This window comes from Bufo gargarizans, chromosome 9, assembly GCF_014858855.1.
Source record: "Bufo gargarizans isolate SCDJY-AF-19 chromosome 9, ASM1485885v1, whole genome shotgun sequence".
NCBI classification, from domain to species: Eukaryota; Metazoa; Chordata; class Amphibia; order Anura; family Bufonidae; genus Bufo; species Bufo gargarizans.
Window position 1 is genome coordinate 15,085,719 of NC_058088.1, and position 26,548 is coordinate 15,112,266.

General features: G+C 38.9%; 1 protein-coding gene across 1 annotated transcript in view; it reads left to right on the forward strand.

Moving 5' to 3' along the window:
* The first annotated feature begins 570 nt into the window (after nt 1-570).
* The window catches only part of LOC122919709 (cell wall protein DAN4-like), a 39,083-nt gene continuing 13,105 nt past the window's right edge, over nt 571-26,548 (forward strand). Inside the window, exons 1-10 of the mRNA XM_044268892.1 lie at nt 571-634; nt 2,254-2,334; nt 2,629-2,721; nt 15,947-16,018; nt 16,594-16,725; nt 16,992-17,072; nt 17,454-17,540; nt 19,818-19,949; nt 20,223-20,303; nt 20,598-20,690. Coding sequence (XP_044124827.1) covers nt 571-634; nt 2,254-2,334; nt 2,629-2,721; nt 15,947-16,018; nt 16,594-16,725; nt 16,992-17,072; nt 17,454-17,540; nt 19,818-19,949; nt 20,223-20,303; nt 20,598-20,690 — 916 coding nt within the window. The remainder of the gene's footprint in view (nt 635-2,253; nt 2,335-2,628; nt 2,722-15,946; nt 16,019-16,593; nt 16,726-16,991; nt 17,073-17,453; nt 17,541-19,817; nt 19,950-20,222; nt 20,304-20,597; nt 20,691-26,548) is intronic.

The window sequence follows — 26,548 nt, forward strand, 5'->3', positions numbered from 1 at the left end:
GAACACAAAATGGAATACAAAAAAATGAAAGAAATGAGAATATTTGTCGTGTATTATAGACCAGACTTACAATTGGCTTTGTAAAAAATCACTTTATCATCCCAAGTAGAAGGTTTTGAATAAATTCTAACTATGGTATTATACGTTTGTTTGTAGCAACTACTATGAGCACTGTACCGACTTTCAATACCACAGAGTCCATGACATCTTCTACACCATGTCCGTGTACCTGTGAAGATCAAGCTTTGAATTATTGTGTCCGTCCAATCTACTGTTCTCCATGCTCAAGTGAGAAACCTTCTATTTCTTACCTATCCCTTTCATTTTCTTTTATTCCATCATTCTAATCAATGGTCTTCTTGTGCTTAAGGCTCTGCACTAAAATCCAGTAAATCTAACAAAATGTTCAATAATACATAAACTCTTCCATAGTATCTACCCTAGGCTTGTGCATGTATAACCAATTTCTATGCAGCAGTGGTCCCCAAGATCACTTCTACAATTTTCTTGTCAGTAAACATAACCCTAATCATCTGATATTTTATATCTATAGTAAGATCGTCGACAACTATGACTTCCTCAGAAACCACCCCAATGATCACCAATTCGACTACTGGCATTACGACAACTACTGGTAAGTAGAACTACATTGAGCATGTAGACAATAGCATAGCACGGAGAATGGTTTATATAAAGTGTGTTTGTTCTTTTGTTTCTAGTTTTATTCCATGTAAAGTCCAATAAAACTGATACATAGTCTTGTCTTTGGGGCTGTGAATGTATGAAAATGGTTTTATCGTCCCCAAGATAACTTTACCATTTCCAATGTCATACATACTACTACTGTTATGATATTTTATGTCTATGGCAACATCACCATTGTCTACAACTGTGACATCCTCAACAGCCACCCCGAAGGCCACCACTTCAACCACTGGCAGTATGTCAACTACCTGTAAGTAGGCCACTATTGAAAGGTGGTTTTGCATAGTGTGCCTAGGATGTGCATGCAGTTTGCATACTATTTTCACTCTCATGAGAAATAAGCCAACGGTGAGCTTTTTCAACAGCAGATGTGCACTATGCTACTGCTGTGGTGCACCGCAACTTTTCTCATGACAGCTTCTGCATCTGTGGCACTGAAATTTTGAAAGCTTACAACCTTTAATATTGAATACACACAAGGAGGAAGACCTCATGCAACAATACTTGCAAAAAAATAAATGTTGCATGTGCTATTTTCATATCTACGCTTTAGTTAATGTCTCCATCCAGAGGGAGTGCTGTAGCTTAAAGATGATCTTAACTAAACAGAGTCAGACATTTTTTTCTACAGCCTGAGTACATTAGTTTTTCCCCATTAAAGTCCTATTATAAAAGTGTAGTGTGCTACACAAAGAATGTACAAGGATATGGTCTATCACATGCCCTCTGTGAAAGGAGAATTGTCCCAACAAACCCAAGTTTCTAAATCAGAAGGTCCTGCAAACAAAAGATATTATTAGCCTCCTGTCTTGAGACGTTAGGGAAAATCCACCTTGCTGTTAGTTTCGAACACTGCTGTTATTGTCACCTGGAGCCAAAGTTGGGGTTTGGACTTCACATAAGTAGACTTGGGGTTGCAGGAAGGTTAGAGATCTAAAAGCCACATGCCCAATAGGCCTCCAGGAACGTTATCCCATATGGACATCACAGTGGTTCATGAACACACAATGGCATAATTAAAAAAATAAGGATATGTGTCATGTACTATAGAACTACAATTGGTTTTGTAAAAATTCTTCATATAATCCCAACTAGAAGGTCTTAGCTACATTCTAACTTTAGTATTATACATTTCATTTTTAGTGACTGCAATGAGCACTGTGCCCACTTCCACAACCACAGATCCCACATCATCTACTACACCCTGTCCATGTACATGTGGCGATCAAGTTTTGAATCTTTGTGTTCGCCCAGTCTTCTGCACTCCGTGTTCAAGTGAGAAACCTTCTATTTCTATTCATAATTCCCTGTTTCCCTGTTTATCATAATCCTATCATTATGATCAATGATCTCCTTGTGCTTGAGGCTCTGCACTAAAATCCAGAACATCTGACAAAATGTTGTACCATACATAAACTCATCCAGAGTCTCTGCCCTAGTCTTGTGCATTTATAACCAATTTATTTACAGCTATGGTCCACAAGATGACTTGCATATTTCCCTTGTAAGTGACTATAAACCTAATCTTCTGATATTTTATGTCTATAGTAACATCGTCGACAACTATGACTCCCTCAACAACCACCCCGATGACCACCACTTCAACTACTGGCACTATGACAACTAATGGTAAGTAGAAATACATTAAGCATGTAGACAATATTATAGTGTGGAGAATGGTTGTACATATATTTGTTACCAGAATAACCAAGTCCTTGTCTTGTTCTTTTGTCCCTAGTTTTATTCTTTGTAAAATCTTATACATCTGATAAAACACTCCCTGAAACATAAACCCATCCATCATTTCTACCCAAGAGTTGTATATTCACAAAAAAATGTCTGCAAGGCTGAGGTCTCTAAAATCACTTTCATATTTCTTGTCATTAAACATAATCCTATTGTCCTGATATTTTATATCTCTAGCAATGTTGTCAAGAACTATGACTTCAACAACCACTCCGACTTCCCCAATAACCACCACTTCATCTACTGGCACTAGCAGTATGTCAACTTCCTGTAAGTAGAATAACATTGAAAAGTAACATTGTGTAGTGAACCGAGTGTATACAGATTTTTATACGCAAAACAGGGAATAGGAGGTCATTTGATTTGTAATATTTTTATAAACATTTTTAATTTTTAGTCCTCTTAGAGGACTTGAACATGTGACCTTCTGATCACTTGCTCAATAAACTGCAGTAAAATACTATTGCAGTCTATGGAATTTTTATTTGCTGCCTGTCAGGGCATGCCTCATGCATTGCTCTGGAGGTATTTTTTTTTTTTTTGATAGGCCTGGGAGCTTTTACAAGGCCCCAGGTGGTCTTATTAACAGATTTCAACACGGGAGCTCCGAGGACAGTGGGAGCCCCGCCATGTCTAATGGCTCAGATGCAATGGTCATTGACGAGTGGGCTAATGACCAATATTGAACTTATCACTAATCCTGGGCATTTTGGCTGGGTATCGGCTGAAATATACAGCCGGAGCCCTCTACATAAGTATATGATGATCCACACACCGGCTAGTTTTTCCACTGACGCTTACAGGCATACTCTCTCTTTTTCCGGTAACGCTCTCTCTTTTTCCTTTGACGCTTGCAGGCATGCTCTCTCTTCTTCCAGCGCTGTTTGCAGGAGTGCCCTCTCTTCATCCAGCACTCCTCGCCAGCGTGCTCGCTCTTCTTCCAGCGCCGCTTACCAGCATGCTTTCTTTTCCTCCAGTCACCCTCTCTCTTTTTCCTGTGACGCTTGCAGGTATGCTATCTCTTTTTCTCTTAATGCTCTCTCTTTCTTTAGTTGCATGTCTTGTGCAGCAGAGGAAGACCTTACTTTTGCAGCCTCAGCTTCTGCACGGGTGAGAGCAGCCTTTTCTTTTATTGATGACTTGCTATAGCAGCTTGCTCGTGACCTGGTCCTGTATGATGATGCCTGGCTAGTAGACATTGTGTGCCTTTGCTGGCTGCTTAATGTCTCTGTGCGGACTTAGTCTATGTAGAAACGGACTTCTGGTCTGGATTATGCTGCACTTGCTGGGGGCTACACTTTGACTTCTTGTGACTGTATGGCAACCGCTACAATTTTTTACGCTGGTGACTAGCATCTGTTTTACTGTTCTGTCTCCATACACGTTCACATAGTGTGCAGTCTGACATTGAGCATAAACCATTCCTGTCTTCCAAATAAGAGGACTGTTCTTTGTGGTCTAACTTGTTTATTGGCAAAACAGGAGTATTTGATGATTATTCAATTGATTGGTAAAACTATAAGAATACAAATAACATGAATAAGTATATAGCATTGCATGTACTGTAACATTTGCATTACACAGAAGCAAATGATAAAATGGCTGCCTTACATAAGATTGCATGGCTAGCTAACAGAATTAACAACTTTCCTGAGACAATAATAACTAACTAAACAGCTCTTCATAACATAATGTCCCTGAAACAAGGATAGATCTCTCACCAGATATGATTTAACAAGGATGGTGGAGTTCAAGGCAGAGATATGCAGAAGGACAGCTCTGTACTGTGTCCTGGAGACTTCTCTTCAACAGGATGCCTTGCCCTCCCACAAAGCTTTGCACCACCCACAATATAGCAGTCTTTGAAACAAGAAAAACAAGTTGCAATACAATATAACACCGCTAGATGGTGATATTACCACATTAATCCTTACAGGAATACTAAAACCTGGCTGTAGTGTAAATGTCTTTGACCTGAAGATAAAATAAGCATTGTACTATCGTTACTGATCGTTTATAGTTCATGACGTCTTTTTTTATAGCATCTTCCACATCACAATTAGTGATGAGTGGCAGGGCCAATATTCGAATTCGAGATATTTTGCTAATATTTTGTAAAATATTCGTCATATATTCGCAAATTTGAGAATTCGATATTATTTTCTTTTTTGGCAAAAATTGTCAATGTAATATTCGCGTAAAGCGCGCGCAATACAGGCGTGGGTCACTTTTGCTACATTTTCCAAGCTGCTAGAAGTATTCTGAGAATGGTGAAAATGGTTGGCATGGCAGAACATTAAAAATGGCTTTATATGTAGATAGAGTGTTCCAATATATTTGCGAATGATGCCCCTTTATTTTGATGCAATTTGTGAAACTTCACATTTAAGCAGGTCTGACTACATATTACTGATTGGTGCACTATGTATTGTTATGACATAACAGCACTATGTCTGTAGCATGTATGTATGGACAGCAGAACCTATCACACTGCCTAACACACTGCACTGCAACAGCTACACTATATCAGGATATAACCTACACTGACTATGTCCCACTAACTATCTGTATTATATATATATATAAGCTAAGTATCTATCTAATGTAATGACACAGTAAAGCACAGAGCACAGCAATGACACTGCTGTCTCTCCCAGAACTTAAAAAAAACGACAGAAAATGGCTGCTGGGGGGGTTCTTATATAGTAAGGGGTAGGCAACTTTCCTATTGGTTGCTAGGGATGTTGCTAAGCTCAGGCAAAGACATTGCAGCCTTCTCATTGGCCCACAAGAAAGAAGCAGGGAGGGATCATGGGTTCAGATGAAAAAAAATCTAGAATATTAAAAAATATGAATATATATCACTATATTCTAAATATTCACAAATTCTCGAAGTGCCGATATTCGCAATTAATATTTGTTATTTGAATATTCGCGCCCAACACTAGTCACAACTACAACCACTTCACCTTCAACTACAAGTAAGTGACTTGTAATGATGGTGGAGGTCAGAGAAACCTTTATATTCTGAAGTTCAGCCATGTGTATACTGTAATCCATATGCAATGTTTCCTCCTTAGAAGTTATGATGGAAAACCTAGGATCACCATCTTAAGGTGATTGACTGAAGTGGGAACCTCTGTCCATGTGCTCTGTTAGGGTATATGTACATTATAGCACACAATGTTGGGACCCATGTCAATGCTTTAGTGGATAAACATTAGTGATGAGCGGCAGGTGCCATATTCGATTTCGACGAAATTCGCGAATATTCGATAGAATATTCGTTTTATATTCGTCGAAATCGAATATTCGTCATTATTCTAGTTATCGCGAATAATATGCGATTTAAAAAATCGCATATGCGATTTTTTTAATTTTTTTTTTTTTTTTTTTTTTTTTTTTTAACCTTAAAGGCTACTCTCCTATTGAAATCGCAAATGCGATTAATATAACACGAAATAATCGCATTTGCGATTTCAACGTAATTCTCAAATCCGACAGTACATTCTAGTATATGGAGACGTTACCATGGTGATGGGGACGCTCCATGAGCATGGAATATAGCAGGGATCAGCAACCTTCGACACTCCAGCTGTGGTGCAACTACAACTCCCAGCATGCACACCTCCATGGCTGTTCTCAGGACTCCCAAAGAAGTGAATGGAGCATGCTGGGAGTCGTAGTTTGACAACAGCTGGAGTGCCGGAGGTTGCTGATCCCTGGAATATAGCATTACTAAGTTAAAATCGCAAATGCGATTATTTTGTGTTATATTAATCGCATTTGCGATTTTTTTTTTTTTTTTTTTTACTATGGTTGGCTTCAATGGTAGAATTAGCGAATATGACGAATATATTCGTTATATTCCACAAAACGAATATACGAATGTATTCGTCATATTCCACAAAACGAAGATAACGAAGTATTCTGCGTCTCAGTTATATCTACCTATTCATCAACTTCGCTAATTCTAGCAATCATATAGGAAAGTTGACTATAGAGACAGCTAAGTATAATTCGCTATGCGATTATATGACTGCTTTTTTTTTATATAAATAGAATAATTATAATACCTGATAATTATTATAATCTATTTATATAAAAAAGCAAAGTAATATAATCGCATAGCGAATTAAACTTAGCTGTCTCTATAGTAAACTTTCCTATATGATTGCTAGAATTAGCGAAGTTGATGAATAGGTAGATATAACTGAGATGCAGAATACTTCGTTATCTTCGTTTTGTGGAATATAACGAATATATTCGTATATTCGTTTTGTGGAATATAACGAATATATTCGTCATATTCGCTAATTCTACCATTGAAGCCAACCATAGTAAAAAAAAAAAAAAAAAATGCGATTAATATAACACGAAATAATCGCATTTGCGATTTCACCTTAGTAATGCTATATTCCAGGGATCAGCAACCTCCGGCACTCCAGCTGTTGTCAAACTACGACTCCCAGCATGCTCCATTCACTTCTTTGGGAGTCCTGAGAACAGCCATGGAGGTGTGCATGCTGGGAGTTGTAGTTGCACCACAGCTGGAGTGCCGAAGGTTGCTGATCCCTGCTATATTCCATGCTCATGGAGCGTCCCCATTTCCATGGGAACGTCTCCATATACTAGAATGTACTGTCGGATTTGAGAATTACGTTGAAATCGCAAATGCGATTATTTCGTGTTATATTAATCGCATTTGCGATTTTTTTTTTTTTTTTTTTTTACTATGGTTGGCTTCAATGGTAGAATTAGCGAATATGACGAATATATTCGTTATATTCCACAAAACGAAGATAACGAAGTATTCTGCATCTCAGTTATATCTACCTATTCATCAACTTCGCTAATTCTAGCAATCATATAGGAAAGTTTACTATAGAGACAGCTAAGTTTAATTCGCTATGCGATTATATTACTTTGCTTTTTTATATAAATAGATTATAATAATTATCAGGTATTATAATTATTCTATTTATATAAAAAAAAGCAGTCATATAATCGCATAGCGAATTATACTTAGCTGTCTCTATAGTAAGCTGTCCTATATGATTGCTAGAATTAGCGAAGTTGATGAATAGGTAGATATAACTGAGATGCAGAATACTTCGTTATCTTCGTTTTGTGGAATATGACGAATACATTCGTATATTCGTTTTGTGGAATATAACGAATATATTCGTCATATTCGCTAATTCTACCATTGAAGCCAACCATAGTAAAAAAAAATAAAAAAAAAATCGCAAATGCGATTAATATAACACGAAATAATCGCATTTGCGATTTTAACTTAGTAATGCTATATTCCATGCTCATGGGAACGTCTCCATATACTAGAATGTACTGTCGGATTTGAGAATTACGTTGAAATCGCAAATGCGATTATTTCGTGTTATATTAATCGCAATTGCGATTTCAACGTAATTCTCAAATCCGACAGTACATTCTAGTATATGGAGACGTTCCCATGGAGATGGGGACGCTCCATGAGCACGGAAGGCGGCAGAAGCGGCAACGGGCACTGACTGGAGCAGCCAGGAAGCCAGGAATCCAAAGGACAGGTAAGAACAACTTTAGGGAAGTGGGAAAGAAAAAAATATAACAATTAAAAAAAAAAAAAAAAAAACTAATATTAGAAATATCGAATTTATAGCACTATATTCGAAATATTCGCGAATTAGCGAAGTGCCGATATTCGCGAAAAAAATTCGCTATTCGAATATTCGCGCTCAACACTAATAAACATTAACAAAAATATATTCTTGCTCTGGGGGACACTTGCCGATTAAGTATGGCATTTATAGGTCATAACCTGATAACTTGCTGTTGCAGCTCCTTCTACATTACAATTAACAACTGCAATCACGTCACCTGTGATTACAAGTAAGAGTCTTCTAACAATGGTTGGGGTCACAGAAATCCTTTTTCCCGTATATCTTTTGTAATTTTTTAAAAATATACGAAATGATGACCCATCTCCAAACCTTTAACATCCGATGTTTAGCCATTTATCAGCGCAATCAATATTGGGTAGTATTAATGCATAGATTACTACATTGTTTATGTTGTTATAGCTACAAGCACATCAGAAACAACAACTATGACCTCTACACTCCTAACTACAAGTAATTTCCTGGAGAATAAAATAACTGTAATTCCACTGAGGATTTTTGCTTTGACTACCATTATATATGTTTCCAATGTCACATTTGCAGAAAGCAGAGATATGAGGACATTTTTGATGGAGTGTGCACACAGTAGAGGCAGCAGTTATGCCATCAGTATAAAAATCCTGTAAAACTCTTTTAAACTCTAAAGGCACCCATACACATTAGTATAGTTATGGACAATGGTTGTGGAACCTTTGGACTCACTAGTCAGTTTGACTTTGGTCTATTCCTGAGGAGATTGTCCTGGCTGTCCCTTGGTTTTCACCCTTTACCCTTGTACATGGATCTAGTCTTCACTGCAGAGGAGAGACCAGACTCTACCTCTTGGAATAGTGCAGGTGTAGATAGCAGCTGACCCATGGGGTTCAGAGACACCAGTGCAAAGCACCAAGTGATCAAAATATATAGTAAGAATCAGGCAGTTAAACTACATGCAAATCTATGAAACAGTCACAGGACCAGGGCAGCCGGCACAGGTCGAGGATCCAGGTAACAAGCAGAATAGAAACACAGACAGATGAACAAACTAGGGTAACAGGCCCAGGTCAGGTAGTAGAACAACATACTAGTGCATCAGGCAACAGATAATAGTTCCTTCACAGACTCCAGCAGACTAGAAAGACCAGGCAGAACCTGTTGCTCAGGCAAGGGTGGGACACATCACACAAAATACATAGCAAGGCTGATTTGCCCATTATTCAAGCAGGTGCCTACAGAAACCAAGGAGCCTAAATCCTTGCAGTGCAACAGAGAATATCAGAATACTTGAACAAATGAGAGATAAAATCTAGCAAAGCTGCAGAAAGTGGGGTGCAGTGCAACAGCGAGCACATATTGCCAATGTACATAACAAGTGTATTGTTGGCCGAACTTGCTGAGAACGGTGGGTTCACCTGACAGTCATATGAGTGTTGGGAGATCCCGACTGTACCTCGAAAGATGATGTCGGAAGGAGGATAGGGCTGCCAGAAGTATCTCTCCCTATTGAAGGCAAATACATGTTCGGTCGAGCGGAACATGTATGAGTATGAGCAAGCCAGGAGAGATAGTTGTCCTCCGAATGTTTATTTGGCCAACAAATTGTGAATTGTGATTTCTTAGATAAATAATAATTTCTTAGATAAAGTCTTCATCTCTTATTACAAAGATTTTGCCTTCATGCAGGGGGCAGTATTCTGGCAGTGATCCAACCATCTCATATTGGCAATAAGGATAATATTGATTTCCCTTTTCAAATCAAACACCTAGAAATCTACCTACTGATAAGATTTTCCTCCGACACCACCAGTGCTAACTGCAATCATTTAGTAAATATACACTAGTAAATATAGCAAATAAATAGATTTGACCTGTTACAATAGTCAGTCCCCCACTAATCAGTTAATTATGCCCCATCCTTAAGACTGGGGATATCTTTGCATGATTAGACAACCCCTTTAAGCTCCTCGGTTCCTTCTAGTGGTAGATACAGACAGCCAGAATTATCATTTACATTTTGTTCTAAGCCAGAAATGTCTAGTTCTTTGTGAAATTTTTTTTTAATAAAGTTGCAACCATAGCAGATAAAACCACTTTGTTAAAAATATAAAGCACATAATATTCAATGAACTCCCTAGACATACAAGACTGCCAGTTATGTTGGAAAGCCCTTACACTTTCAAAGAAAAAAATAGCTCTAATTATTTTTGCAAATAAAAGATTCCATGTCTTAGCTCCATATTCATTTAATCAGCATCGTTTGAACTTATTACCTACAGAGCACTAATTGCAAAGCCTACTGCACCATCTAGTGGTGATATGAAATGGTTCAAGTCAAAGTATGAAAAAAAAAATAATAATAATAATAGTAGTCATAAAGCATACTCATTACTGGGGATATCCTACCTACCTAAAGGGGATTTAAGTTGACCTATATGGTGGTGCAACATGTGCCTAGTGCAAGTTATTTAAAGCTTACCACCTACCTTGTGTCTACCTGATGTCTTCTTATGTGGCAGATCGACCATTGAGCCTCATAAGTCACCAGGGCTCAGGTGCTCCTATAACCTTTGCATCCCATATACTGTAACTACATAATTTTTGAGCTTCCCTGACTTCTCTGGCTTCAACTACAACAACTTCACCTACTGTAATGAAGTTTTAGATATTTTTGTTCACCAATAATAAAAGATTAGGTACAAAAAAGATGGTAAAATTAGGAATACCTAAAGTAACCTTTACTTACAGGCACTCATAAATTTGTTCCCCATTAACAGAAACATGTAAGGGTTTATTTGTTTGTTTGTTTGTTTGCTTTTTGCTTTCATTTTTAATGTTAACCATTTTGGGGTGAAGAAGACAATGTGTAAAAAAATAGCAATTTTGCCATTGTGGCCTTTTTTTATGCAGTTCACGGTACAGGAGAAATAACGTATTTTTTGGCAAAGTATGATATATTTACTTTTACACATGATTTGTTACATCAACAACCTTCACAGACACCACTTCACCTCTCACAACTAGTAATTTATTAGTATTTTTCATCCTCAATAAAAAAATAAATCTAAATGCAAAATGAGCCATAGCTAACAGAGTAACCTTTTTTTTTTTATTGATTATGCTACCACACTAAGCAGCTGTATTGTTGCTTTGCTGAACATTTTGAATTTTTTTTTTTAAAGAATTCTGAAAAAAACTCACATTCTTGACATTTTGTGCTACAGCTCCTACTGCAACCAGGAAGTGTATTGTATTAAATAAATAAAAAATATAACCCACAAAATTAAAATACATATGAAAAAGTAACTATTTTTTTCTTTCTTGTACAGCTTCTTCAACACCAACATCACAACCCTCAACTATAGCCAATTCACTTGAAACTACTTTTTTATATTACTTTAAAGGGTTTTCTGGGAGTTTTATACTGATGACCTACCGTATCCGCTGTATAGATTGTCTGACTGGTCGGGATCCAACACCTGGAACCCCCATTTATCATCTGTTTGGGAAGGCACTGGTGCTTGTAGTAGTTCAGCAGCCTTCTCTCATCTCACCAATCACATCTTTTCCATTGTATAGCGGCTGTGCTTGGTATCAAATCTCAGTACCATTAACTTCAATGAAGCTGAGCTGCTCCCCATATGACTGATGAACATAATGTTACATGGCCTAGAGAAAGCTGCAAGAAGGCCATAGCACTACTGTGAGAGATGCTGTCTTCTACTATTGCTGACAGTGGCTATTTATCACTGACCCAATAATGCCCCTGCTCCTGTTTGTTCATCATGTTCCCTACTATATTGCTGCTGCAACCACTTCAGCGTCTACTTCCCTTACTGCCACTACTACTACCCCTACACATCCACATGTCTACTGCCTTGTCTGTAAGACTACTACTGATACAACTACTGCTGCTACTACTATTACACCTACACACCCACAAGTCTACTGCCTTGTCTGTCAGATTCCATACTATATAACTACTGCTGCTACTACTATTACACCTACATAGTTGTACATCCCCTTCGTTGTCATTGTGGTTCCTCATATAGACTGCAGCTCTTCCTAAAAAGGGGGAATTTTAGAATAAGCCACTACTTTTACCAATAATAGTGTGTGTGTGTATATGTGTGTGTGTAAAAACACAGACAGGCATCTACCCCAGTTAAGGCTTAATTTTTTGACCGCTTGTTGAGAACAAGCCACTGTTTAAACAACAGCAGGCATATGGGTCCCATAAGGAAAATTTTTTATTTTATTTTTTTCATTTTAAAAGCATAAATCTGATGGTACACTGTGTTTTTAAATATGGAGTTTGTTAACACTGTGAACCATGCATTCACCCATAGCTATATTTCAGTGTCACTCTGACATTATTTAATACTGATTACTTTGCATTAAATAGCTTGCATACATAAAAAATATACTTTCTCTCAGCAATGCAGGCACATATGAACATGGGACCAACACAGATGCCTACAGTTGTCAAATATGCTGACAGATGCCCTTTAACCATATATTTGAACAGTATGATGTATGTACTAATTATCTAGACACACACAGTACCCTTGTTGAAACAGTGGGCGCAGGATACCACTTATGGTTATGAAAGGGGTGTGTTAGCCTGGGGGCTGAATAACTATATGCTTTTCCCTCATAAATCAAGAATATTTATATGTATCCGGTCTCAGATTCACACAATATGAACTCATCAACAACTATCTGTTTTTCAAAGGTGTAGATTTGGGCAAATATTAACTAGGTTCATTATTCATAACCATTTTTTCCCCCAGGGCAGTTGCACCCTCCACATTGAGGTACAGCCGTCCCTACTGTAGAGCCTGTAACCAACCGCAAAGTCGGCCCAGTTCTCCATGAACCCAAACCCTTCCTTCCTGCACCAGCTTCTGAGCCACCTATTTAACTCCCTAGGCTCCCGTTGTCTCTCTAGTGTCGCTTGTGGCACTGGTAGTATTTTTGAAAACACTACCTTGGAGGTCCTGGACTTAAGCTTCTCACCTTGTTCCCTAAAATCATTTTTAAGGACCTTCCATCTCCCATTGACTTTGTCATTGGTGCCAATGTGTGCCATGACTGCGGGGTCTTCCCCAGCCCAACCCAGCAATCTGTCAATCCGATCTGCAATATGCCGAACCCGAGCACCCGGCAGACAACACAATGTTCGGCATTCACGGTCTTGGCGACAGATGAACCACCAGCATCTGTCTGACCTTTGCTGCACTCCTTTTCCCATCCTTCCTGCAGCGGTCATCCTCCTGGTTGCTAGGAGAAACACCCTGCTGCAGTGTTGCTGGCCCTGGGCTTTCATTCCTAATATCAGCCAAACAGGCATATTTACTATGGTGTTCCAGCTCAGGACTAGCCTCCCTGGCACTTTTCCCTCTACCTCTTCCTCCTATATTACCCCAACTGCTGATCTTATAGTCCTGATCTGGCCCTCCTCCTCCCACCTCCATTTCACTGACCCCAGACAGTGCCTGCACAGTGAGGTCTAAGTCTTTCTCCAGGTCTGCAATGCCCCTAAGTATTTCAAGCTGCTTATTTATATCCAAGACATGGGCTTCCAAATATGCAGCATGATTGCATCTAGTGCAAATGTATTCACCCTAGAAAGGCTCTTCAAGGCATGCATACATTGAACAGAACACACACTTAGTGGCATTGTCCATGGAGCACATGTTTAAATGGTGATGAACAGTAGAAAAGGAAAACAGTAAATATGAGTTAGAATTGAACCCTGTCTGCTGTAGTTGAAGGACTAGCTAAAATCAAACGAACAACAAACAATGAAATTCTATTGAACCTTAGTTTCTTGCTCCTTGTCTTAAACTCCTGTTCTTTAAACTCCATCGGCTATCGGCTAGCAGAAATCAGTTTCAATGGTTTTAAGATGGCTGCCTCCAATGACTGGATAGGTAGTCAAGCGCTTGGATCAGGTGGATCAAGATGTCTCCAGATATGTCGTTCAAGATGTTTCCCTCCAGAGGTGTGTTTAGATGATGATCTTGATCCCAAGCTGATTCAAGAAGATGATAACTCTGTCAGCCCATACCATCTTTTTATCCCATCTAAAATAGGACTGGCCTGGTTCGATCATTTACTTAGTGACATCACTTTATAACTAATAGGACCTCCCCTAGTGATTTCCCAATTTATGCCTTAATTTTATCCTAACACTAGGTGGCACTAAGGCTCCAAATAAAAGTCTTGTCAATTACAGCTATTTTCTGAATATTTTCTTATTAATTTGAAGAACCTTGTAGAGACCTGAAAGAATGAAGTTTATCTTTTGTCAAACATCTAGTCTTTTTTTAAATCTTTGATTAAACCTAATTAATTCCAAGCACAGACTACAACAATCGTGGTCATTGTTTGGTAAAAAGACAGGGTTTGTTTATGATCACCTGTGTCCACATTTCTCCATTCAAGAAATCTTCAGGGACAGAGATCACTAACTTACACTGTTCTATGGGAGACATTCTGAAATTACATAAGAATTTTTTACCTCAATTCTAACCTTATAATAATTATGGCTATAATTACCACACTCTTAGTTATATAAAAACACATATTTAAATCGATGACATAAAAATCAAAATCCACTTATATTTTGATTAATATAAAAACCCCAAAGAAAATTAGAGTCTCTCTATCTATTTCAACTAACCTAAAACTCACACATTTCTACTTCAGTGTCTTATCTGGGTAAATAAATTTTATTGGACCTGTCTAAATTTCTTCTCAAACAATAGCAGACTATGCAAACCCTCCTAAGTCTTATAAACAAAAGTCTTTACACAAGTCTATTCTCGAGTTAGTGATTCTAAGTTCATAAGGGTTGGAACTTATATTACCCTCTTGAATAAGACAAAATCAAACCAAAATGGCTTCTCTTAATGTTCCTATTCATATACCTGTATGGGCCTTACATGATGGACACTTTTTATACTTAAAAGTTCTGACAATGGTTGTGTGTAAATGAGCCTCTACAAGTGATGTGGGCTCAGCTCTCTTCAGCTGCTACGTCCTCTGAACTTTAGGTGGTCAGGGCCAGGCAGTGTAAACGTCATCAAGCCTGGCCCTGTCAATGAAAGTGGAGAGGATGTGGCAGTTGCAGAAAGAGCAGAGCCTCTTATTGTAACAACAACACCCATGTTTCTCTCATTTCCATACATTAAAATATACTTTCTCTCAGCAATGCGGGCACATATGAACATGGGACCAACACAGATGCCTTCAGTTGTCAAATCTGCTGACAGATGCCCTTTAACCAGATATTTGAACATTATGATGTATGTACCAATTATCTAGATACACACAGTACCCTTGTTCAAACAGTGGGCGCAGGATACCACTTATGGTTATGAAGGGGTAGGTTAGCCTGGAGGCTGACTAACACTATGTGTTTTCCGCTCATAAATAAAAAAAAATTATGTATATCCAGTCTCAGATTCACGCAACAGGGACTCATCAACAACTATCTGTTTTTCAAAGGTGTAGATTTTGGCAAAATATTAACTAGGTTCATTATTAAAAAAAAATGAAAAATTAGGCTCGCTCTTTGGTTCCGCCCAATCTTCTGTACTCCATGTTCAAATGAGAAAACTTCAATTTCTTATCAATGATCTATTTGTTCTTGAGTCTATGCAGTAATATCCATTATATCTGACGTCTTCTACAATACATAAACTCTCCTATAGTCTTGACCCTACGGTTGTGCAAATATAAAAATGGCTGTATGACTGTGCTCCCCAAGATCACTTTCATATTTCCCTTGTCAATGAACATAATCCTACTGTCCTTATATTTTATGTTTATAGCAACATCTCCATCGTCAACAACTATGACTTCCTCAACAACCACCCCGACTACTGACACTATGACAACTACCTGTAAGTAGTATGCCACTGAATAGTGCACAATAGCATAGCATGGTCAAGGTTTTATCCATGTTTGTTACCAGAATACCCAAGTCCTTCTCTTGTCCTTTTGTCCTAAATTTTATGCTCTATAATACATAAACTCCTCCAGAGTCTTGACCTTGGGACTGTGAATGTATAAAAAATGGTTGCATGACTGTATTCCCCAAGATCGCTTTCACATTTCCCACGTCATTGAAAATAATCCTACTGTCCTGATATTTTATGAACAGAATATCACAACATCGTCTACAACTATGACTTCCTCAACAACCAGCCTGTTGGCCACCACTGGGTTGCAGGAAGGTTAGAAACATATTGGCCACATTTCCCATAGGCCTCCAAGAAGGCCATTCCATATGGACATAACACCCTGAAAAAGTCCTAGTGACAAAAAGTGGAACATGAACACAAAATGGCAAGAAAAAAGAATAAGTGTCCTGTATTATAGACCAGACATACAATTGATTTTGTAAAAATTCACTTTATCATCCCAAGTAGAAGGTTTTAACTAAATTCTAACTATGGTATTATACTTTTGTTTGTAGCAACTACTATGAGCACTGTACCTACTTTCACAACCACAGAGCCTATGACATCTACTGCACCATGTCCGTGTACCTGTGGAGATCAAACTTTAAATCTTTGTGTCCGTCCAATCATCTGTACTCCATGTTCAAGTGAGAAACCTTATATTTCTTACATATCCCTTTTATTTATTTTTTATTTCATCGTTCTAATCAATGATCTCCTTGTGCTTGAGGCTCTGCACTAAAATCCAGTACATCTAACAAAATATTCTACAATACATAAACTCTTCCATAGTATCTACCCTAGGCTTGTGCATGTATAACCAATTCCAGTGCAGCAATTGACCCCAAGATGACTTCTAAATTTTTCTTGGCAGTAAACATAACCCTAATCATCTGATACTTTATGTCTTTAGTAAAATTGTCGACAACTATAACTTCCTCAGCAACCACCCCGATGATCACCACTTCAACTACTGGCACTATGACAACTACTGGTAAGTACAACTACATTGAGCATGTAGACAATAGCATAGCACGGAGAATGGTGTACATATATTGTGTTTGTTACTAGAATGCCGAAATGCTTTTCTTGTTCTTTTGTTCCTAGTTTTATTCCATGTAAAGTCCAATAAAACTGATGAAACTCTCTGATACATAGTCTTGACCTTGGGGCTGTAAATGTTCCTCTCTTGTTCTTTTGTTCCTATTTTTATTACATGTAAAGTCCAATAAAACTGATGCAACGCTCTGATACATAGTCTTGACCTTGGGACTGTGATTGTATGAAAATGGTTTCATGACTGTGGCTCCCAAGATTTCTTTCCCATTTCCCATGTCATACATACTCCTACTTTCGTAATATTTTATGTCTTTAGCAACATCACCATTGTCGACAACGATGACATCCTCAACAGCCACCCCGAAGGCCACCACTTCAACCACTGGCAGTATGTCAACTACCTGTAAGTAGACCACCATTGATAGGTGGTTTTGTATAGTATGCCTAGGATGTGCATGCAGTTTGCATACTTTTTTCACTCTAATGAGAAATAAGCCAAAAGTGAGCTTTTTCAACAGCAGATGTGCACTATGCTACTGCTGTGGTGCACCTCAACCTTTCTCCTGACAGCTTCTGCATCGGTGTCACTGAAATTTTGAAAGCTTACAACCTTTAATATTGAATACACACAAGTAGGAAGACCTCATGCAATAATACTTGCAAAAAAAAAACATGTAGCCCTGTTTGAGGATAAAGATTGCATGTGCTTTTTTCATATCTACGCTTTAGTTAATGTCTCCATCCAGAGGGAGTGCTGTAGCATAAGGATGATCTTAACTAAACCGAGTCAGCCATTTTCTTCTACAGCCTGAGTACATGAGTTTTTCTCATTAAAGTCCTATTAAAAAAATTTAGTAAGTACAAGGATATGGTCTATCACATGCCCTCTGTGAAAGGAGAATAGTCCCAACAAACCCAAGTCTCTAAACCAGAAGGTCCTGCAAACAAAAGATATTATTAGCCTCCTGTATTGTGATGTTAGGAAAAATCCACATTGCTGTTCGTTTCGAACAGTGCTGTTACCCTATTGTCACCAGGAGCCAAAGTTGGGGTTTGGACTTCACATAAGTACAGGGTGGGCCATTTATATGGATACACCTTAATAAAATGGGAATGGTTGGTGATATTAACTTCCTGTTTGTGGCACATTAGTATATGTGAGAGGGGAAACTTTTCAAGATGGGTGGTGACCATGGCGGCCATTTTGAAGTTGGCCATTTTGAATCCAACTTTTGTTTTTTCAATAGGAAGAGGGTCATGTGAAACATCAAAATTATTGGTAATTTCACAAGAAAAACAATGGTGTGCTTGGTTTTAACGTAACTTTATTCTTTCATGAGTTATTTACAAGTTTCTGACCACTTATAAAATGTGTTCAATGTGTTACCCATTGTGTTGGATTGTCAATGCAACCCTCTTCTCCCACTCTTCACACACTGATAGCAACACTGCAGGAGAAATGCTAGCACAGGCTTCCAGTATCCGTAGTTTCAGGTGCTGCACATCTCATATCTTCACAGAAGATGCTGTGAAGATATGAGATGTGCAGCACCTGAAACTACGGATACTGGAAGCCTGTGCTAGCATTTCTCCTGCGGTGTTGCTATCAGTGTGTGAAGAGTGGGAGAAGAGGGTTGCATTGACAATCCAACACAATGGGCAACACATTGAACACATTTTATAAGTGGTCAGAAACTTGTAAATAACTCATGAAAGAATAAAGTTACGTTAAAACCAAGCACACCATTGTTTTTCTTGTGAAATTCCCAAAAAGTTTGATGTGTCACATGACCCTCTTCCTATTGAAAAAACTAAAGTTGGATTCAAAATGTCCGACTTCAAAATGGCCGCCATGGTCACCACCCATCTTGAAAAGTTTCCCCCCTCACATATACTAATGTGCCACAAACAGGAAGTTAATATCACCACCCATTCCCATTTTATTAAGGTGTATCCATATAAATGGCCCACCCTGTAGACTTGGGGTTGCAGGAAGGTTAGAGATCTAATAGCCACAGGCCCAATAGGCCTCCAGGAAGGTTATCCCATATAGTCATTAGTGTTGAGCACAAATATTTGAAAAGAAAATTTTTGTTGCGAATATCGCCACTTCGAGAATTTTCAAATATTTAGAATATAGTGTTATATATTCGTTATATCGAACATTCGTCATTTTTTCCATCTGAACACATGATTCCTCCCTGCTTCTTGCCTCATTGGCCCACAAGCAAGAAGCAGGGAGGAATCCTTTGTTCAGATGGAAAAAATGACGAATATTCTAAAAACAAATATATTGCACTATATTCTATAGTGCTATATATTCGTTTTGACCCATGCATGTATTGAGCGCGCAATATTCGCATATTACACGATCATTACCTTGCTGACTTTTGCGTAAAAAAAATAGAATGGAGAATATAACGAATATACGAATTTGCAAATAAATGATGAATATTCTACAAAATATTTGCAAAATATCAAAAATTCTAATATGACCTCTGCTGCTCATCACTAATGGTCATCACAGTGGATCATGAACACACAATGGCATAATGAAAGAAATAAGGATATGTGTCATGTACTATAGAACTAAAATTGGTTTTGTAAAAATTCTTCATATAATCCCAACTAGAAGGTCTTAGCTACATTCTAACTATGGTATGATAAATGTCATTTTTAGCGACTGCAATGAGCACTGTGCCCACTTCCACAACCACAGATACCACATCATCTACTAGACCATGTCCATGTACCTGTGGCGATGACGTTTTGAATCGTTGTGTCCGCCCAATCTTCTGCACTCCGTGTTCAAGTGAGAAACTTTCTATTTCTAATCATATTTCCTTGTTTTCCATGTTTATCTTAGTCCTATCATTATGATCAATGAGCTCCTTGTGCTTGAGGCTCTGCACTAAAGTCCAGGACATCTGACCAAATGTTGTACCATACATAAACTCATCCAGAGTCTCTGCCTTAGTCTTGTGCATGTATAACCAATTTATTTACAGCTATGGTCCCCAAATCACTTCCATATTTCCCTTGTAAGTGAATATGACCCTAATATTCTGAAATTGTATGTCTATAGTAACATCGTCGACAACTATGACTCCCTCAACAACCACCCCGATGACCACCACTTCAACTACTGGCACTATGACAACTAATGGTAAGTAGAAATACATTAAGCATGTATACAATAGTATAGCATGGAGAATGGTTGTACCTATATTTGTTACCAGAATAGCCAAGTCCTTGTCTTGTTCTTTTGTCCGTAGTTTTATTATTTGTAAAATCCAATACAACTGATAAAACACACCCTGAGACATAAACCCCTCCATCATTTCTACCCTAGAGTTGTGTATGTATAGAAAAATGTCTGCAAGGCTGTGTTCTCTAAGATCTCTTTCATATTTCTTGTCATTAAACATAATACTACTGTCCTGATATTTTATATCTCTAGCAACGCTGTCAAGAACTATGACTTCAACAACCACTCCGACTTCCCCAATAACCACCACTTCACCTACTGGCACTAGCAGTATGTCAACTTCCTGTAAGTAGAATAAGATTGAAAAGTAACATTGTGTATTGAACCGAGTGTATACAAATTTTTCTATATAAATCCACTATTAAATACACGGTAGTTGTGTATAAGAAAAAAAAGGTCCAACCTTCAAATATACAACAATTCCTTTGGAAAAAAGGACCTTGGCTGAATACATTTAAAACATAACTTTTACTGATAATAATTAAAATCTAAACCCACATAGTGTTCAAATAAATGGTGAAAAAATGGAAACTAATATAATATTATTATTAGTAGATAAAAATATATATACCAGTAGACAGTAGCCAGTGTAAATTGGAATAGTATTACCAGTTCTATGAAGGTATACTCGGGTAAGTGGCTACCTTTGAACCGTCCTTGACAGGTGGCAGGATCCGTATACTGCTGCAACTTTTTTGGGGACAAAAAACTAAGTAGCCTTACATAATGTAAATGCCCTTACATTGGTTGGGATAGGGGCTATGCCGTCCCTACCTAGCAGTAATCGGAGCACCCGCCCCAATAGGGACAACCTTATCAGGAACCTTAACCTTAAAGGGGCCTATTCCCTAAACATATCCCTCTCTCTCATGTCCCAACATGACGTCCCATCCCAGTACTAATCAGGGGATTAGTTTACACAGGAGGGTAAACTGCAAGATAAATAAAAAGTGGAACCGAAAATAAGTCCTACTACCCAAGTACAATAACACTTAAATCACATATCTCTACATATATAAGTGTAACTGACCAGTATAAGGATCAGAAGCATCCAACTGTATAGATCACTCCTCAAAATGAAAGGCTTTGAAAACGACAGTGGTTGATGCCTGCATGGGCTAGGGTAAGTGTTACCCTGAGCCTCCATTTCTCTGCCATAAGTCAAGGAGCGGAGCACCAAGACATGCTGCTTCCTCTCCTATTTAAATCCCCTGGCTAATGCGCTTGTGGCTTAGCTCCTTCTTTACTGCCCTAGATAACTAATTGCGAGGCGCCTCCGTAGCACGCCTCCTGGACACGCCCCATCGTTATGTGACTGCTCCTTTGGATCACGTGTACTCCCCTTGCATCTGCTTCCGGCACGCCTGCTGGGTTTGCGCTCCATTTGCGTTCCAACCGACGCGCCGGAAGTAGATGCAAGGGGAGTACACGTGATCCAAAAGAGCAGTCACATGACGATGGGGCGTATCCGCGAGGTGTGCTACGGAGGCGCCACGCAGTTAGTTATCTAGCTGTATAATTGCATGCGCAGCTGCACACTAAAAGCCACAGTCGATATGCTAGTGGCACGTATACTACTATGGCAAAATTGCCAACAACTGGATTTAAGCTGGTACTTCACACCAACATCTGAACAGGGGCTAATGATAATAACAATAATACGTCCATGCTAATAATCACTGCCCAAATATCTCTGAATGATAAAAAGGAAACAAATAATAAAAAATTAAAACTTAAGCAACATCCAAATCCCTACACATGACATAGTCAACAAAGAATGAGGCCAAAATCGATGCTTTAAATATGAATAGACATGGAAGGTTAGATAGACATACAACAATTAGTTATACTCCTAAGGCTCTTCATTAAGCAATTAAAAATCAATATAATCTTTTCCATTTTTACAGTTTATTTGAGCACTATGTGGGTTTAGATGGGTTTAGATTTTAATTTTTTTCAGTAAAAGTTATGTTTTAAATGTATTCAGCCAAGGTCCTTTTTTCAAAGGAATTGTTACAAATTTTTATATGCAAAGCAGGGAAAGGGAGGTCATTTGATTTGTAATATTTTTATAAACATTTTAAATTTTTGTCCTCCTAGAGGACTTGAACATGTGGCCTTCTGATCACTTGCTCAATAAACTGCAGTAGAATACTATTGCAGTCTATGGAATTTTCATTTGCTGCCTGTCAGGTTATGCCTTATGCATTGATCTGCAGGGAGTTCTCTTTGACAGGCCTATGAACCTTCACAAGGCCCCAGGGGGTCATACAGTTTTAACAGATTTCCCCACGGGAGCTCCGAGGAAAGTGGGAGCCCCCTCCCTATGTCTAATGGCTCAGATGCAACTGTAACTAATAAGTGGGCTAATTACTCATGTTGAAGTTATCACTAATCCTGGTAATTTTGGCTGGGTATCGGCTAAAATATACAGCCGGAACCCTTTACATAAGTATATGATGATCCACACACCTCTCATGCCCCACTGACATACTATTACAAAGGGTTTATATTAGTGATGATCGAGCACCAAATTATTCGGGTGTTCGGCCCGAACACATTGCTATATTCGTGTGCTCGGCCGAGCACCCGAGCATAATGGGAGACAACCAGGCACCCCCTGCTCAGAAGAGAAGAGGGTGTCTGGTTCATAAAAAAAACTTTAGAAATTGATGGAAACCCCATCAAAATGGTTTGGAAACAGAATTAAGAGGATAGCTGGATGCATCTTAGACTCCTATTATGTATCACATACAATAGACAACCACACAAAGGCTATATGCCAAAAGCCAGGTATGTGGGAAGCCAACAATCTATGCATGAGACAGATAACAGTCACCATACCTTACAATGGCAGCCTTGTGCACCATGAGATATTCAAAACCAGCTCTCATCTGACTGAGAACCAGTAAACCTCAAAATTATTTTGCATCTGTTGGATGGCTTGGGTGGACCTGCACACCTAGATCAATATCATTAGGGCGACAAAAAGTTTTCTGAACATAATATTCAATAACCTTTCTATACAGTTTTGTCATGTAAAAACTAATTTGCATAAACATGGGCATATGGGAAAGACATCCAAATGAGCAGAATCTGCCTTGTTTTTCAGCTGTCATAAGACTATGAAAACCAATAGATGGTGCTATTAAGTTATGAACAGTGCACTCTATTGGTTTTACAATCTTATGACAAGTCTAATATTCTTTTCAGAAGACTATGAAACTAATAGAGGGCGCTGTTCATAACTCAATAGCGCCATCTATTGGTTTCATAGTCTTCTGACAAGAATATTAGACTGAGTCTTATGACAAGCTTATTAGTGTAGCCTTTTGCATGGAAAAACACTGGGAAAGCTGGGTAATAACTCGCGATCTACACTGAGGTATTACCCAGATTTTCCAGTGTCATATATTATCACTGACTTACTACATAATTATTACATAATATTCGCTATATTGCTATATATTAGTTTTTTAGATAATTATAAATATTCTAAAAAACTAATATAGAGCAATATAGTGAATATGATCTCAGCGAATAGTCTTGTCATAACACTATGCAACTGTTCATAAGTAGTGATGGACAAACATCTGCCAGGACGGTTCACAAACGCGATTGCGCGAACACAATCAAATGTTCGCAAATCGCAAGTTTGCGGCGGGTCCCATTCATTTTAATGGCAGGCGAACCTGAAAAACCTTCAGCTCCTAATTGCAGCCAAGAAATAATTACTAGAAGTGCACAAATAGTCCTACAACATGGACAGTGACATACTAGATGTATAATTCGAATTTGCGATCTCCATTCATAATTTTTTTCAATGCGAAATATCGGCAATATAATTTTCACGTACGCGCAAATGCACTATAAAGAAAGTATATTGGTATATAACATCCTGCTTCAATCAGTTTTTTTAGGGGGGCGACTGGTATATCACACCAGTAGAAATTATTTGTTCCAATAACGCTTGTCCCCCTATATACCTGCAGTATCGCAGCAGAACCGCACACAACTGCCGCACAATACAAATGCACTATAATATACTTTCTAACATAGAAAGTATATTATAACATTGTACACGGAAGGCAATCCATTAGAAAATACATAAAGATAAAACGTAACCTTTAATAATGTTACTATGAGGGACCATTCACACGTCCGTAAGTGTTTTGCAGTTCCGCAAAACACGGACACCGGCAATGTGCATTCCGCAATTTGCGGACCGCACATCGCCGGCACTATAATAGAAAATGCCTAATCTTGTCTGCAATTGCGGAGAAGAATAGGATATGTTCTATTTTTTTGCGGAAACGGAAGCCCAATTGCGGAAGTGCGGATCCGCAAAATCGGATGGGGATCCGCAGATGCGGACAGCACATTCCAGCCCCATTGAAAATGAATGGGTCTGCACCCGTTCTGTAAAATTGCGGAACGGATGCGGACCCATTTTGCGGACATGTGAATGTAAAAGATATTCCTCAAAATGAAAATAAATTAAATTAAAGTTAAGCAAATAGCATATATGTGGTAGGCAATAACAAGTGCTCGGCCGCACTAAATCAGGTGTTCGGCGACACTAAATCAGAAACCATATGTCCTACCACAATCCGGGGGGTTCCAGTGCACATTCATGAATCCCGGAGGGAAAGCAAAAAACATCTATCCCTGGGCTAGATGATGATGTGGTATTGAATAACAGGGTGGGCAAAGAATTGTCCCTGATATTGCCCTACAAGGGGGTGCGATTCTGGCCCTGATAGCCTAACCACAGACCACCTGCCCTGATAAGAGCGACCCCGTCCGGAACCTTACCCTATATAAAAATGGCACTAGTAACCCCCTAGGCCCCTGACTTCCAGGTGATCACTATATAGATCTATGTGTTTTTGACTCATTATAAAAGTATATTATAAGTATATCTCACCCCTCTGTGTATCACACCTATCGATATCACACCTATACCAGTCCTTAAAAGGACTTTTGTGGCCCTATTAGCTAGCGTTTGGTGTCCCTAACAGTCTGTCCCTGCTCCACACAGCAACCTCTCCCTACACTGGCAAAACACTGAATGTAGAATGGTGGCCAGATCAGATTTATTTATAAGGTAGGGGTATGTCCATGTGCTGAAACGTCTCAATTGGCTGTCCTGTACCACCTGATGGACGTGTTATGGGTCAAAGTTCTTCACAATGTAAAAGAATATGGCGGGCGTGAATATGTCCATATGTTCGCAGAATCGCGAACGCGCAAAGTTCGCCGCGAAACGACCGCCGGGTGAACCGCAAGGCCATCTCTATTCATGAGTCATGATTCATGACTCATGAATCATGACTCATGAACTGCGCCCTCTATTAGTTGCATAGTGTTATGCCAAGGCTATTCGCTGTTGTGAGTGAATAGTCTTGTCATAACACTATGCAACTAATAGAGGGCATTGTTAAAAAAAAGATTCTGCTCATTTGCTCGTCTTTCCCATATGCCCATGTGTATGCAAATTTTTACATGACAGCACTGTATAGAAAGGTTATTGAATATTATGTTAGGACAATCAGAAAACTTTTTGTCGTCCTATTGATATTGATCTAGGTGTGCAGGTCCACCCAAACCATCCAACAGATGCAAAATAACTTTGAGGTTTACTGGTTCTCAGATAGATGAGAGCTGGTTTGGAATATTTCATAGTGCACAAAGCTGTCATTCTAAGGTATGCTGGCTGTTATCTGTCTCAAGGATAGAAGGATGGCTTGTACATACCTGGCTTTTGGCATATAGCCTTTATGTGGTTGTATGTAGTAGTCTAAGATGCATCCAGCTATCCTCTAAAGGCCGAATGCACACGGCCGTGTTTCACGGCCGTGTGCGGGCCGTGGAACCGCGGCCTGGATCCCTGCTGAGAGTAGGAGCGCACGGCGTCATGGGTTGCTATGACGCCGTGCGCTCCCTGCTGCCGCCACAGTACAGTAATACACTGGTATAGATCATACCAGTGTATTACTGTACTGTGCCAGCAGCAGGGAGCGCATGGCGTCATAGCAACCAATGACGCCATGCGCTCCTGCTCTCGGCAGGGATCCAGGCCGCGGTTCCACGGCCCGCACACGGCCGGGAACACGGCCGTGTGCATTCGGCCTGATGCTGTT